Here is a 15466-nt window from a genome sequence, read left to right as displayed (position 1 = left end):
CACTAATTTAGACCTGAATAATTTAAAATCATTTATCATTAATTTTGTTTTGTTTGTTCTATTTTAGGTTTTTCATGGATGTTTGAAAAGAAAGAATCTCTGCAATGAAGTCTAAGGAACAACCATGAAAAAAGCATCAACGGGGCTGTTTCTGTGATCTCCACCATGTATCTCAAAGGATGACCATCAACAGTCATTATGTAAAAAGCATGAGAAAGCAAAGGGTGACTGGTGCCACCTATTCGCTCTGAGTGGTACCATGACCAGGGAAACAAAGTCTGCGTATCCCATCAATGCTAAGTCGCCCAGCTCCAAGGATGACTCTACTTTTGAACAATTTGTTAAGAAGAATTCAGCCGACAGTAAACTAACTGGGTTGTCAGAAGCCTCTGATGGTGTCTTCATTTCTGACAAAGCATCTCTTTTAAATGGTCGAGAAAGTCACAGTCAAAGGGAAGCTGTGATAAGGCCTCAACAAGCAGGGAAAATAGACTTTAAATCTCTTCATAACAGACCAAAGTTTTCCAGCGATGCTACATGGACTAATGGCAAAAGTAGTCCCCTGTCTCCGACAGGGAAGAACAGGGGGAAAGACAAAAATAAAAGGTCTGGAAAGGGAGATCGCAATCAACACCAGCTCTACAGACTCAGTATTAGCAGTTCAAGGTCCAATCCTACCATTGGAATTGCATATCCTCAGCAAAAGGTGACAGAACCTAAAAAAATAGAAGTAAGTCATGGGCCCATCTCTGGAAGTTATCGTTTTAATGTTTCAAGTCTTCCGGACAGAGACGGGGAAGTCCATCAAGAAGATCGTAGCTTTAACAGGTCACACCCAGAGCCCAGTCCCAGCCTTACTTCCACCAGCTATACCTCACAAACAGCTCCGGCATCCAGGATCCATCAAGGCTTAAAGATCCAGCCGGGTAATCTTCATGATACAGCTAACTCTAGTGGGCAGTTGCATTACTTGGAATTCCAACCAAATGGAAATACATGGCATCCATCTGATAAACATTTTAATGGTACCAGTGGATATATCATTTCTAATCAAAAAGTATGTCCTTTTCCAGAAGTCAACAAGTCAGACTATGGGCCTGTGTCATTTCAGTATCAATTTCCATCACTGCAGGAGCAAGTTGGGAATAATTTCTGCAATAATGGGGGTAATCAGGACTTTGTGGATGCTGCACTTGCTGCAAACCAGGTAGCACACAATACTTATTCCTTCCAGTCCTCATCAAGAGAAGGACCAGAGGATCCACAAGGCAGTGGGTCCTACAATACTGTTTTGCCAGACAACAGAACTTATGGAATACCCTCTCAGCAGGCTCCATTTCTACATACTCAACAAGGGGTTCAGCATTCACCCACACCACCTTGTTACACAGGACGTAATGATCACGTCTCTGATCATAATGGTGCTATTTCATCTACTGGTGCTTTCTCTTCCTCTGGTGCTATAGAACAAACCCAAAGCACTTTTCAAGAAAATCAATCGGTTTTTAATCCTAGCGAATTTAGTTTACATAGTAACAGTATGCCAGCATTGATCAATAAAAGGCAGACATCTAAAGACTTTGTACATAACCAAAGACTCCTGACTGCAGGGAGTACACTGCGAAGGAATATACCACAGACTTCTCTAAACAAAGTGCACTTCTACAGTGGTGTAAACACAGGATCCGTGCCTTTCGATAAAAATCTTCCAAGAATACCTCAGACTTGGGATGCCGGAAACAATAATTTCCTACCTTTGGACCAAAACTCTGTTTCATATCCTAATTCTTCGGTAAATGTAATTCCATATCAATGTCAGACAAATGAGCAGAGACCGGTACTAAAAAATCAAAGGATGCCTTGGCAGCAAACCATCAATACACCTTCCATAAAAAAACAAAATCGTATCGAGCTGTCGAGGCACATTGGAATTCCAAAGTCTTATCCACTCACTAATCCTGACTGGCAAAACAATAATTTAACGACAAAAATTCCACCTAGTTATCATGCAAAGAAACATGATGTAGTGGTGGATGGGAGTCCCACACAAAGGGTTGAAATGACCAGGCAAAATTACAACTCAAGTAATGACATTTTGTATGATAGTACAAAGGATACAAATAACACAAGAACTAAAAATATTTCATACGGAGTAAGCCAACCGATTCAACAATCCCGAAATAACGCCAACCAGCCACTACAATTGTCAGGAAAGTCTTTTGTACCTGAATCTCCCTATGAATCGCCTCTTCCTTCTCCTGCTACCAATCCTATTTCTGGTAGTACCTGCTCGTCACTTTCACCCATGTCAGGCAGTCCGATCAATCCTGATGACAATCACGTCCCTCTAACGCTAACATCTTCCCCCTATTTCCACCCGTCATGTCACCCAGCTGAAAAGTCTTTTAACATTTCTGAATCGATTAGCTCTGGTTCGTTTCTATACCCCAATTCGGAATCTACCAAAACGTACAATTACATCCCAGAGCCCTCCAAAGATGAACACGAGTTCAAAAATCTACAAGAGAATCAATACCCAAAAATTGCCAATGAGCCAAGTAAAGGTTGTCTTGGGAATTTTGAAAGTGAACCGCCACCTCCCTATTCTTCTCACCACTTTCTTGCCAATTCGCTTAGCAGTGCAAATTTGGATCAGCTTGATGTTCTTCTGACCTGCAAACAGTGTGACCAAAATTTTGGCAATTTATCCTCATTCTTAGAGCACAGGCAGTACTGTCATTTGAATTCAGCTGTCCATAATGAGATGAAGGATTCTTTACATGGAGATTTAAGGAAGTCTACTGTTGACCCATCAAAGTCTTCTCAAATGCTACCAGGAATATCACTATCCAAAGCACAAATAGAATTTAATTCACATTTAACTGGTTTCAGCAAAGACTATCTTCTTGATTGCGATGCCAAATCAGAAGCCAAAGAAGATCCCATGAAAGGTACTAATGTACATAATGCCACGCCACATTTAATGCCTCTGACTGCCTGTGACACTTTAGAAATGGACGATGCGAAACTGGACAGTTTAATCATAGAAGCACTGAATGGTTTAGAGTTTCAAGTAGACAATGAGATAGACAGCACTTTTATTGATGTTTTTGTAGACGACGACCTCAGCGCTGCCAAGGTACCTAGCAATTCCCAAAAAGTGAAAGAGAGTAAAGAAACAAAAAAAATGTTAAATGTAGAACAAAACCAAGCTCACCATAGCTCAATAGCAAACGCATATGAAGAAAAATATGAAACAGAAGGGTCACAACTCCAAAAAAGTGCTCCTAAACATACGGCAAACACTGAATCAATGCACAGCATAAAGATAACAAGAACAAATTTGGAAGACCATGAATGGCAGAAAGCAGACAACATTAATAAACATACAACTTCCCAGGCAATAAAAAAAGCTGCTCAACATAAAACTGGTTTGGAATATACGGATGGCAGAGACCTAAAATCTTATGAATCCCAGCAAGAGAAATCAGTGAAAAATGATACACATGATTTTGCCATCACGGAAACACCAAAGTTACGTAGGGCTGGGTTAAAAGACGCAAAGAAAAAGAAAGCTCACAACGGCACTTGGAGCAAAGAGCTTATACATAAAATTGTACAGCAAAAAAATAAACTTCACAAGCTACAAGTAAAAAGTAACAAAAACGTGCAGTTTTCACTGGTAACAGAAAGACTTTTTTCTCCATCAAAAACGCATCCTTTTGGTGAATATGACTATATCTCGGATTCGGAAGATGAATTTGCTACTACCTTGCCCAAAAATATGCCAAATGGCAGGATGAAGTACAATTTTACTCGGGATGTACAAGGAAGAGGAACCAGAACAAAAGTAAAGGAACCAATATGGCGTGTGGGAGAGGCCACGAGATTTCAGCTGCAGAGCAAAGATTTGAGGAATACAAATAAGGAGACCACAAATAGAATTAGGAGAAGAAACAGCCAGTCGTCAAATAGCAGTGACCAAAGCACCAGCATTTCAAGTGAGACAGGGTCAAGTCCAAAAAGCACTGAACGCACGGATTCTGAAAATGAAGAGTGTGTTCCTAGATGCAAAAGCTTCAGCGCTCAATCTCAGAATAATGGAGAAAGGAACTTAATAAAGCCTCTGCTCAGAAAAAACCCGCCAGAAATGTTAGCACATACAGACTTTATCAAAGGCACAAAGAGGTTTGGATCTGCTAAATTCCTACTTGCAGGTTCAAAAGTAAACCAAAAGATGAATGAAACACGTGATGATGAAAATCAAAAACAACAAACCACTGATTCTACCAGCACGAGTAAAACACATGGCGTGAAGAATGCTGAAGAGGATAGACTAAGCACTTACCAAGAAGCAATGGCAGCTAGCACCTTATCACAAGACAATTACACAGCTAAAGGAATTGCAAACATTGACGCTCTGCCCCAGCAGCATTCTTCTTCTTTTGATATCACAAATACAAACTACCAAGAGAAACAAATGAACTCATGTGAAATAAATCCATCTTTCTGTGATGGAAGTATAAAGTACTTAAACGAAGAAATATGCAGTGGCAGCAAAGACTTTTCCATATCCATGCCAAGCTACGACAGAGATTCACCACTGCCTGTAATGGCGCAACAAAACGACAAATCCTATGGAGGCGAATGTCCACAATATCCACACAAAGATGTGCACCATCTATATAGAAATATTTTCTCGAAAAGCCAGGACAGTGCTTCCACGTATATTGAGCAAGTATATGCAAATCAAACTGATGGCAATAACGCGCAGAATAAATGTTCTGATCGGTCATCATATCCGTCTGATAACAATCAAAATAAAGTTGCAGCCGGTCTATCATTTGATTCCTCTTCTATATTTGCTGAGTTACCGAACTTTGAAACGCCATTGTACAATGAAGCCGCAACTTCAAAAGATAACTATGTTGAATTTAACCAATCCGGCAAATCAAGCAACTTTGAACAACAATTTCCTGAGTTTTTGCATGAGAAAAATTGGGATCTCATTGAAAGCATATCAACCGGTAACGTTCCTCCATTTCATGTACAAGAAAATCAAGCAACAGAGAAGTTTGTCGAACACCTATCAGTGCCCTCGCAACAGCTGCCAACTCTCTCTGATTACAACATAGCATTTATTAACAGTTCAGAAGATGAGCTGGAAATTAAGAGACTGGTAACAGAATTAGAAAGTCAACTTCAAACGAGCAAAGTTTCTAATGACACATCTTCAAAGTCATTGTCTAAAGGTCAGATTAGCCAAGAGCTCACAGATACTGCTCTCCCATTAACAGAGATGGCCGTCAGTCCAACGGAAAGATCCAGAAATGATGCATACTTTAATGAAATTCCTAACAATGTACATAACTCAAATCATGCAACACCTCAACTTCAGGATTCTCAACCACTTGTAAAAGTTGACAGAAGCTGTGAAAATCTCAGGAACTCTTGGACTTGCTCAGATCAATTTGTATCTTTCACTTCTGACATCCAATGTCACAAACGGATCAGTCTGCAAAATGATATAGGTATGACCGAAGAAATGGGCTCATTGGGAAATAATTGTAGCCACTCTGCTGACGTATCTGACGATGGTATGTGTGATGACCCTCTGAAAGAGACATTGGTCCTACCTGAAACACAATTTCTAAAAAACAATGAAAACAAAGGTATTAATGAAACAGAAAGACGACAACATAATTCAGAAACGGACCAAAAAGCTGAAGAGCGGTATGATGACCCACCAAAGCTAGAACCTGTCCGAAGTGTGACAGAAATTAATCCTGAATATGTTTTGCAAGATGACAGTACGTTTGTGGTAACCTTAAATGACACTCCATCCAACAAGAACAATGAGCCAGAAGACAGACTTTGTGACCAAGACCTGCTGTCTACAAAAGTAGAGACTACAGCAGACACTGTGTACGACCCCCAAAAAATAATTGTACACAATAAAGAAGCATTACAGGATGATAATGATAACAGCCAAAAAGATTTTGTCAATCTTGACATGCCAATCCTGGTAAAAGAGGAAAATGCAATTAGTGAAAAATCTCTCACTTCTAAAGAATCATCAGAGAATCCTTTGCAACAACTCCAACTATTTGTGGCGAGAACAGCCAAAAATAATGAGGAAGACATGCTTATACCTTGCTTCCCAATGCTACTAGCAGCTTCAACATCCGATTCCAAATCAGAAGCGGAGAGTCAAGTTTTGTGTAGTGTGGAGAGTACGTTGACTCCAATAGGAGAATCGGAAAATGACAGTAGGTTTTTAGAGAACAATGGAGTATTGCAAATATCGGAATCTTGCACACGGCAAAAAGACATTGATAAAGCAGACTATAATTGCTGCACATTTTTGGAGTCATTAAGTAGTGACACTCAAAGGGAGGACGAACCAGCAAACAATAAAGAATCCTCAGAGCAGGGAATTCTTAATGTTGGTGCGGTTGGCTTGAGAAACGATCCGAACAGTCTGCAGTCAGAAAAACGGTTGCAAGCAGAAAATAATGGAAAAGCGAGAAGCTATGGAGAAAACGAGAAATTGTCATCTGTTGTGAAGAAGGGAAAGCAGACAAGCACTAATACAGTGTTTGATAATGAAGCATACACAGGTGGTAACATCACTTCCACGCTGATTGATGTTCAGAACAACTCGTCTGATATAGCTGAAGGGGAAACTGAGACCTTAGAAACCAAAAAGACACAAATTTCCAAACCGAAAGATGTTCAGGCACAAAACCTAACTAATGAAATCTCTGTTTTTCGAACCCAAGAAAATAATCAGCAGCATATGGATATTCTACCAGAAGCAGAACTATTTTTGAGAACTGATAGCACAAAAGAAGCTTCTCTTTTAAGTGAAAATAAATGTGGTGCTGTAGTCACTGGTGACAAGTTATCTACTCCTTTCCCTTTGCCTCCTAGTACTAATGACGTCCTGTGCAACGGTAACACGGACTACGAAGAACATCTACTAAGCATCCCTACAGCCCATTCTGTGTTGAGTTTTGATCTGCTCTCTCATGCTTCACTTAAAGAATCAGGGTCACCACAAAAACTTTTATATACATCCACAGAGAATGGCTTTAGTTCAGAAGAAAGGGATTCACTTTGTGAAAATACTGAAAAATGTCAAAGTGAACAAGAATTAGGAAAGGGTTCAGCGGGAGACATGGATATACAGCTTTACCTTCACAAAGACAAAACTTTGACAGTAGATAATACAGAAAAACTAGCGAAAGAGAAAGTGTTAATGGAACCAGTTGTTGAAGGAAACATAACACCATGTTTCTGCTCGGAATTAGTTTGTGCACATTACAAAAGTCAACAAGAAGAACATGTTACGGACATGATCCTTGAGTGTCAATCAATACCAACAAATGATACATATCCAATTTATACTGGAGAAAATACTAACTATCTGACTTTGCAAAGTGACATTTTTCCTGACAGTATACAGACATCTTTAGGCTCATCAATATGCAATCAACAAGCGGCAAATACTTGCAATTGGAACAATATTAATGATGCCTCACATATGGCACATGTGTTTCCAAACAATGAGGACGGGACATCAGGTACAAGATGCGACCTCATGAGTATTGATGATCAGAAGTTTGTAGAGTTTAACTGCCGGACAACAGAGAAAACGGCTGTGCAGTTGGTTACAGGTCTCCACAATGCGAATGTTGAAAACAAGATTGCTACAGATGAACCTGAAAATAGGTGTACCAGTGATATGCACTCTGTAATAGATGGTGTCCTACGAATTCTAGAAGGTGACAAGAGCAAAGAAATACTTCAGAGCATTGGAATTTCACCAAAAAGTAGTCCCATCAAAGAAAAGAAATCAGTTGGGTTATCACTAACCTGTGATATATGTTCTGTATCTTTCCGCTCAAAACCGGGACTGACAAGACACAAAGCGGTTAAGCATAACGGGTCACTGGCATCGCAAAAAGATGGTGCGATTAGTGCAAAACTACCTAATGTGAAAAATACAGCATGTGAGTGGAAAGGCATTAATGAGAGTCAACATGACCTTGACACAACATCACAGAACATAATTGCAGATTTGCTAAACCCAGACAGCAATCTTCAGTCTCAAATCCTAATTCCAGACGAAGACCAGAGACCTTTGGTGGCCAAAAACAGTGAAGACAATATTATTTCTGATTCAGTGAGCAAAAATAAGTTGAATGCAAAAGTAAAGAAAAGAAAGCGCAAGGTCTCCATCAAATCTACAGGTTCACAAATTCCCTCTGATGATGTCTTAAACATCCTAAAAACAAATATTTTGAAGGCCATTGGACGCTCGAACAGCTTCAATTCCTCAGAGCTGAACTTGGAAGAGTCGTTAAATAAAGACATGGCGCATATAGAAATCAATTCACAAAAAGAGAGTGCGGAGTCCTACTCCAATGCAATAACTATGGATGACGATGAAAAGCTGGTCAGTGACGTTTTAGACATGGAAATGAATGGAGAGAATTTGCTTCGAGAGCAAACGTGGGCCGAAAATCTGAACAGTCACCATGAACACGTTATCAATGACTGCAAAATTCAACCTGTGGAAACTATGCTGGTGGTGAACGATCAAAATGTATTAACTGGAGGGAAGGAGCATATCGTAGAAACTGCCCAAGTTCAAAAAGAAGTTGAAGTGTCAAACATACCTAAAGAAACAGTAACTGACTTTCATATATTCTTTGACGACGATCATACGTTTTCCCAATTATTTCCTAGAGATGATCATTTTATTAGAAGAAAATGTACCCGCGTCTATGGGAAAAAAAACAAAAGACAAGCCCCTCATTTTGATTCAGACGTCAAACACATTGATACAGCGGATCAATGCCATACGTCACAAATAAATTACTCAAGTGAGTACGGTAACATTGAACTTGACTCGACATTAGATGGCAGCCATTTTTCTAACCAAAAAGAACACATAGCCCATTATGAACACCTTAATCTTTCAAAGGAAACTAATGAGGGGGATGAAAACAACATACCGTCTTTTGTATGCCAGAACCAGGAAAATCTAAATATGCCATCGCTTATTGACAGAACCGAAAATGAGAAAGACGGAGATGTATCCCTTCACATCACCATATACAAGCCATCTCCTGAATCTTCCGATCTGTCAGTAGAGATGAGTCCAGACATGAGAGACCCTGAAGATATTCTGAACACTAGTCTTAGTGATGAAATGGGTCTTCCTGATGTTCCTACTATTGACATGAAGATGCTTAGTACAAAGTTTGATATGAGAGAACTGTCTTTCTTTAGCGCTTGTGGAGACGACTCGGACCAATCTGATTTTGAAACATTAGATAGTAACCAAATGCCAGAAAAACGTAAAAAGAACAGCAAAAATAAATTCAGTGACAAGAAGCAGGCAAGAAATCACAGCAATGCAAAAGTGAAAAACAAGGACAAGCAATATAAATGTAAAGTGTGCTTTCAATGGTTTCTGACGTTAGGCGAGCTAGATTTCCATAAGCTGACGCACAATCCTTCACCTCCTCCAACCTGTTACATGTGTGTTCAGCGTAAGTTTAGTTCTCGTGAACAGTTAAGAGATCACCTGAAAGAAAAACATGCAAAAAATAAGGCAGGACTTTGGATTTGTGGAATGTGTTTAAAGGAAATCTCTGATGTATGGATGTATAATGAGCACTTGAGAGAACACGCTACTCAATTTGCTAGGAAAGGACAAGCACAAAAATCGGTGATGGGTATTTCAGGCTGTTTTGCAGGCGACAGTATGGTGAGGACGTTCCTCAGTACTTTTATATACAGGACACCTAGCACGTTATCAAAAATTTCAGAGGCAGATGATAAAGGTTTATTGAATAAAAGACAAGATCAAAAGGAACACAAGGGGGAAGAAGAAGTGGCCAGTGAAAAAGAAGTAGACAATTTTATCCATGTTGTTCCACCTGTTCCTATGCAACAAGTAAAACTTTCGGTGAGTCCTTCAACGGAAAGTTCGCAAAAAAGTGACATTTCTAAAAATGCAGTTATGCATCCTCATTGTAAAGATCCCTCCAGAGATTGTCACCACTGCGGGAAACAGTTCCCTAAACCTTTCAAACTACAAAGGCATCTTGTTGTCCACAGTTTGCAAAAAATCTTCTTGTGTCACAAATGTCCCAAATCCTATCAAGAAGCACAGGAGTTGAGAAGTCATCTGAACGGTGCGCATCAATTAGCGGAAAAGTCTGAAATAAAGCACACCACACTTTATGCATGTGAGCTATGTGCCGATGTTATGCATGTGATAAAGAAGTCTTTTATCTGTAGCACATGCAATTATACGTTTTCTAAAAAAGAACAGTATGACCGACACATGGAAAAACACCTGATAGGTGGAAGTATGACTTTCAAATTTAGAGGCGTAACCAGGCCCACAGTTTCTGGAAAGTCGCTCAAGCTAAAAATAAAAGATTCTCCAGCATATAATGACACGCCGCTTCCAAAAAAGCCAAAGACTTCTACTTATTCTCACCCATGTGACAATATACCAGCCGTTGACCATAGTGATCTTTATCAATACCCTAAACTTTCACCTGGTGTGATTTTGGATGAAATGATAGAAGATAATATAGAAAACAAACATGAAAGCCCAGTCAAAGTAGAGGAGATACTGATCGAAGCGCCAGAACTCCAAGCGGAAGGAAACGAGCAAACCCAATGCATCACTGAAGAACGCCCATTGGCAAAAGATGATGATGGCACGATTGGCGACACAGTAGCCACACTAGAATCTTCTTCTGCAAGTGCAGAGATAAATGTTGCTTTTTCGGAGAGTAATGATAAATGTACCGACATGTCAACAGATCATCAAGCAATAAATAAGCAGGATGAATTAATGGACATACAAGCCCCTCAAATCAAAGCTAACGATGATTTGTGTCAACTATTCACAGAAGAACAGGAAACATTATTGACTACTGCGAAAAAAATGCAACCCTTCAATGACATCCCGGTAGAACTCCAACTGCCATTACGAAAAGGCATGGAGGCCGATGACGAAAAAGCAGGGTCACCCTCGACAGAAGGAAATAAGACACTTGATTCGCCACCACCCAATGAAAAATTGCGTACCACAGATATAGAGACTTTGTTAAAAAGCTTTAAAAAGAACAAATCAGGCAGTTTACTAATAGAAACAAGTGTTACAGAATCTCAAAGTGAAGAGTTCCCAAAAATCCTTACACCAAAATTAAAGCTGGAATCCTCTGTATCAAGGGATAATACGGCCTGCAATCTAAAGGAAACAAATGCTTCCCAAACAAAGATAGTAAAAAAAGATCTGGCTATAAATGTGTCAAAAAATAATACTGATATTAAAATGCTGGACAAATTGTCAAGGCCAATATGCCAAAAATTACACCAGAGGAAACGTAAGGAACACAAAATTTCTGTCCATAAAGGCAATGCTGAATCCCAGGAAAATATAGTAGAAATCAAAAGAAAAAAGACAAAACTGGTAGCTAGTGGAAAACATGAAACTTCTGTTAATGTTAAAAAATCAGAATGGATAAGTGGTCTTCTGGACACAAAAGACGATACTTCTAGCATCCGGCCTCACCCAAAGGCACAAACTGGAGGAACCGGTAGTCAGTTCAGAAAATCTGTGTTGGACACACAAAACCACAAGAAACTGAACTCTCAGTCTAACTATGGGGAGTACAAGAGCAAAAGAACTACCGTTACTAAAAGTAATCAGTTCTCTCCAAAATCCTCTGCTCTGTCTTCAAACAGCCCTTCGCAGAAACGCAAAATGGGGCACAACGTGAAACCCACTGAGCCATCAAATTATAGGACTGCTGAATCACAGAATAATTTGCTAAGCCAACTCTTTGGACAAAAACTAACTAGCTTTAAGATTCCTTTAAGAAGGGACGTTACCGAATGATATTAGGTGATTTCTGTCCTAAAAAAAAGAAAAATATTAATTATTAATGCATTCCCTAAGCTTTGCCAAACTTGCACTGCCTCCATTGTAAATGAGTCCTTTTGTGCTGTAATCTACTTCAATGCATTTGATTTGTTATGCCGATGTTGGGACATTATATATACATATGAACTTTACAAAAACCAATGTTTTTTCATTTCTTTGGTCAAGCATACTAGCAAAAGCTCTTATCTACTGTTGTATATAGTTTCTGTTTTTGTTCAGGATGAAGAGCTAGGATATAAAAGTTACAAATAGTTTATCCCATGCTCATCAATAAAATAAAAACAAATAAGAATAATTCAGCCTAAACACAAAATCCCCCCAAAATGTTATACTATTCTTGAGAGCATTATTCAATTATTTAGATAACAAAAAAAAATAAAAATAAAATAAATAAATATATATATATATATATATATATATATATATATATATATATATATATATATATATAGGTTTAAGAAGTATAAGATTGAATTTATCTTCAGAAGCATTTTGTTATCTATCCGGTGAACTAGTCACGATGACAACTTTGCATTATTACATACATATGAAATGTATGTATAGCTGTATAGATCATCCAGAACTTGACAAGCTTTTCAAAAAATATATCTATATTCTTTAGAAATTTGATTTTGTCTATAGATCTAGATGGCAGGATAGAAAAAAAAATGCTGATAAAAACAAAGCTACTAATTTTGCTATAGTATGCTTAATCGATACTCAATCCTTTAAAACGAATAAAATGGTACAAGATAAATTGTAGCAAACCCAAAAGATACACAGAAAATATTAGACTTGAGGATTTTTAATACTATAGACGATCCAAAGGAGTTTTGTAGTAGGCTGACTCTTCTCAGTCCAAGAGCATTAATGTAAAATACACTGTATTAACGTTATGTAAGAAACGCTTCCTCGGCTTTTATATATGCTGCCCGTTAGATGCGATAACGTGAAAGGGCTATTAAATGTAAAATAAACTGCATGATCTGCTTCCATATGGGACTGACCAACCTTTTCAGAGTAACTAACATCACATTGTGAGCTGGGGGTCTTACTGTACGGAGTCTACTCACAATCACTGGAGGAAGCTCATCCACTTTGCCTCTCGTGTCTGCCACGTATATTTATCAGTATAGTTTATCCCTGTTGTATTCATAATGTGTGTTTTTTATTAATGGGCAGAGTTACTTATTTCTATTTCCATGGGGAGGACACATAATAGACTAGCGCTCTACATGGGATGAAATTCACACTCTGCCCTGTGAACTAATGCACATTTGAAGACTTTCAGAACTACCGTATTTTTTCTCTATTTAAGTAGCATTTCATACTGTAAAGAAAAGAGTATCCCAGTACTGTTTGAACACGTGCCTGATACAATGTGTTCCTACAGACTTACCAGAACATGCAATTTCTGTGACCACTGTAAAACAACACATTACAATTATTTTGCTACCCAAATGTTACATTGTGCCTTCTCTGCTTCCAGTTAGTGCATTAATGAACCACAATGCTCCAGACCTTTTCCCCGAAGAACTTGGGGTGTCCCGTCTTTGAAGGACTATCTATTAATATTTTATTCTTTGACAATCTTACTGTAAATCACCCAGAATCTTTGCTTAATGATAACCATGGTGCTATTTGTTCATAGTTCAACAAATGTGAAAACTGAAATGTTCAATGTCCAGTGCCGAACAGTGTTAAAAAATCACTCTCCCTTTATCTAGCTTATGTAAATCTATATGCAACTATATCTACTATATACAGAGAGACAAGAAACTCAGGTGCAACGGACAGTCGCTCTGGTTCAGCTGAAAACCTCTAAGAGACGTTAGTATCCTATAAAGCACTGATGTAGCTTGCGACACCAGAGTACTTCTCCAGCACAGAACCCTGAGAAATGTACCAACATGCAAGGCCTTAACTTGTTTATATGTATCATTAAAGAACATTGTATTGTATAAAATATATTCTAGTTATTTGGTGCAATGACTAATTCAAAAGATTTTATTTTGATATTTGTGTCCAAAAAAAGAGCAGAAAGAGCATTATGCATTTTTATATCATTATTTTGTATGACGTAAAGTGCCTCTTTATATTGTTGTTGAATAAACTATAAGATGACGAATGGCTGCCTATTTCTAAGCGTATATACACACACAATGAAGGACTTTCTTGTAACAAAATATAAGGACCTCTCCCTACTTATTGCCAGCCAAATCTTGCGACCGTTTTGACAAGAGTAAGTGGCAAATAAAGTAAGAGAAAGATGGTTGACGGAGAAAGAGATGTAAAGTTAAGGCCCCCATACTCATCAGATAAAAGCTGGCTGAACACGGCGATTTCTGCGGTATCGGACGGATATCTAATGTGTATCTGGGTCTTTCAAGCCGATGTCTGGGACAAGACAAGGGGGTCCCAGAAATGTGATGTGATCATAACCTAATGTTGTCATTTTATGCACACCAGTGAGCTTTAATTCATACAGAGCAAATGACGTACAAGAACGTAATAGTACATAAAAATGCAAAGTTTATTGTAAACACACAATTTAAAAACTGACATATTAATTAGACATAATGACACAGATACATTAGTAGTGGGCAATAAGAACTCAAGGCTGAACAAGGACACATTGTGCAAGGTAATTATAAAGAATTGTAAGTATGGATATGTCAAACATATACCATAGCCAAGTTGGTAGTATAGAGACTATCAGAAAGGCTCCAATGAGCCACTAAGGAGCACAGTGCATGGCTAAGTGTAAAAGAAGTAATATCCATTAAGCAGCAAAGGTATACACAGAATAATATAACTTACATGTGTAGATGTCAAAAGTGTAAGCCCAGGTACCGTCACCCCTACGCGCGTTTCGGCGCTGTGCCTTCTTCTGGGGGAGGTGAGCTTTGTAAACTAGATCGGTAGAAATAGGCTATGTTCACAAATTGCGTTTTTTTTATGCCAATTTTCAGCGGCGTTTTACAGTACCAGCAAAGTCTTTTGAGATTTCAGAAATCTCATGCACACACTTTGTTTTTTTTTTCCTGGCTCCGGTCACTTCTTTCAGATGTGCAAAAAATGCAGATATCAGGTTTTGCTGCATTTCTGGTGCCAAAAACCTGATGAATTTGAATTAGGTTATTTTTTTTCTGCCCTAAGCTTTATCAGCATGTACAAGAGACAAATGTACGCTTGACAAAAAAAGCAACAAAAACTCCAGAAAACCTACTTTTTTTTATGTTTCTTCTTTCCTTCTAAGAGAGCAGGTTTTGCTTGTGGGAAAAAAAGGCAATGTGTGAATATAGCCTTACTGTAGGTGATTGTCTACAGGAAAACTAACAATTCTTCCATATTTTAACTCTACCGTTGGCCAAAAAAAATCTTTTTTACCAAGTTTTCTGCTAGCCGTGCGCTGATAGTATTCCAATCTGAACATCTCATAGTTCCGAGTACCCACATTTTTTCTCACACTCTACATCTATATCA

The 15466-nt window shown here is 38.5% G+C and overlaps 1 protein-coding gene across 3 annotated transcripts in view; it reads left to right on the top strand.

Moving 5' to 3' along the window:
* Positions 1 to 14099, top strand: part of ZNF469 (zinc finger protein 469) — a 562435-nt gene extending 548336 nt beyond the window's left edge. For all 3 annotated transcript variants that reach the window (XM_073659717.1, XM_073659716.1, XM_073659718.1), the window contains one exon: positions 68 to 14099. In XM_073659717.1, coding sequence (XP_073515818.1) covers positions 260 to 11935 — 11676 coding nt within the window. In that variant the 5' untranslated portion in view covers positions 68 to 259 and the 3' untranslated portion in view covers positions 11936 to 14099. The remainder of the gene's footprint in view (positions 1 to 67) is intronic.
* Positions 14100 to 15466: the final 1367 nt, after the last annotated feature.

This window comes from Phyllobates terribilis, unplaced genomic scaffold, assembly GCF_046119375.1.
Source record: "Phyllobates terribilis strain yellow unplaced genomic scaffold, ASM4611937v1 Scaffold_14__1_contigs__length_39327217, whole genome shotgun sequence".
NCBI classification, from domain to species: domain Eukaryota; kingdom Metazoa; phylum Chordata; class Amphibia; order Anura; family Dendrobatidae; genus Phyllobates; species Phyllobates terribilis.
Note: the sequence above shows the minus strand (reverse complement) of the source record. Positions and strands in the feature narration are given on the sequence as shown.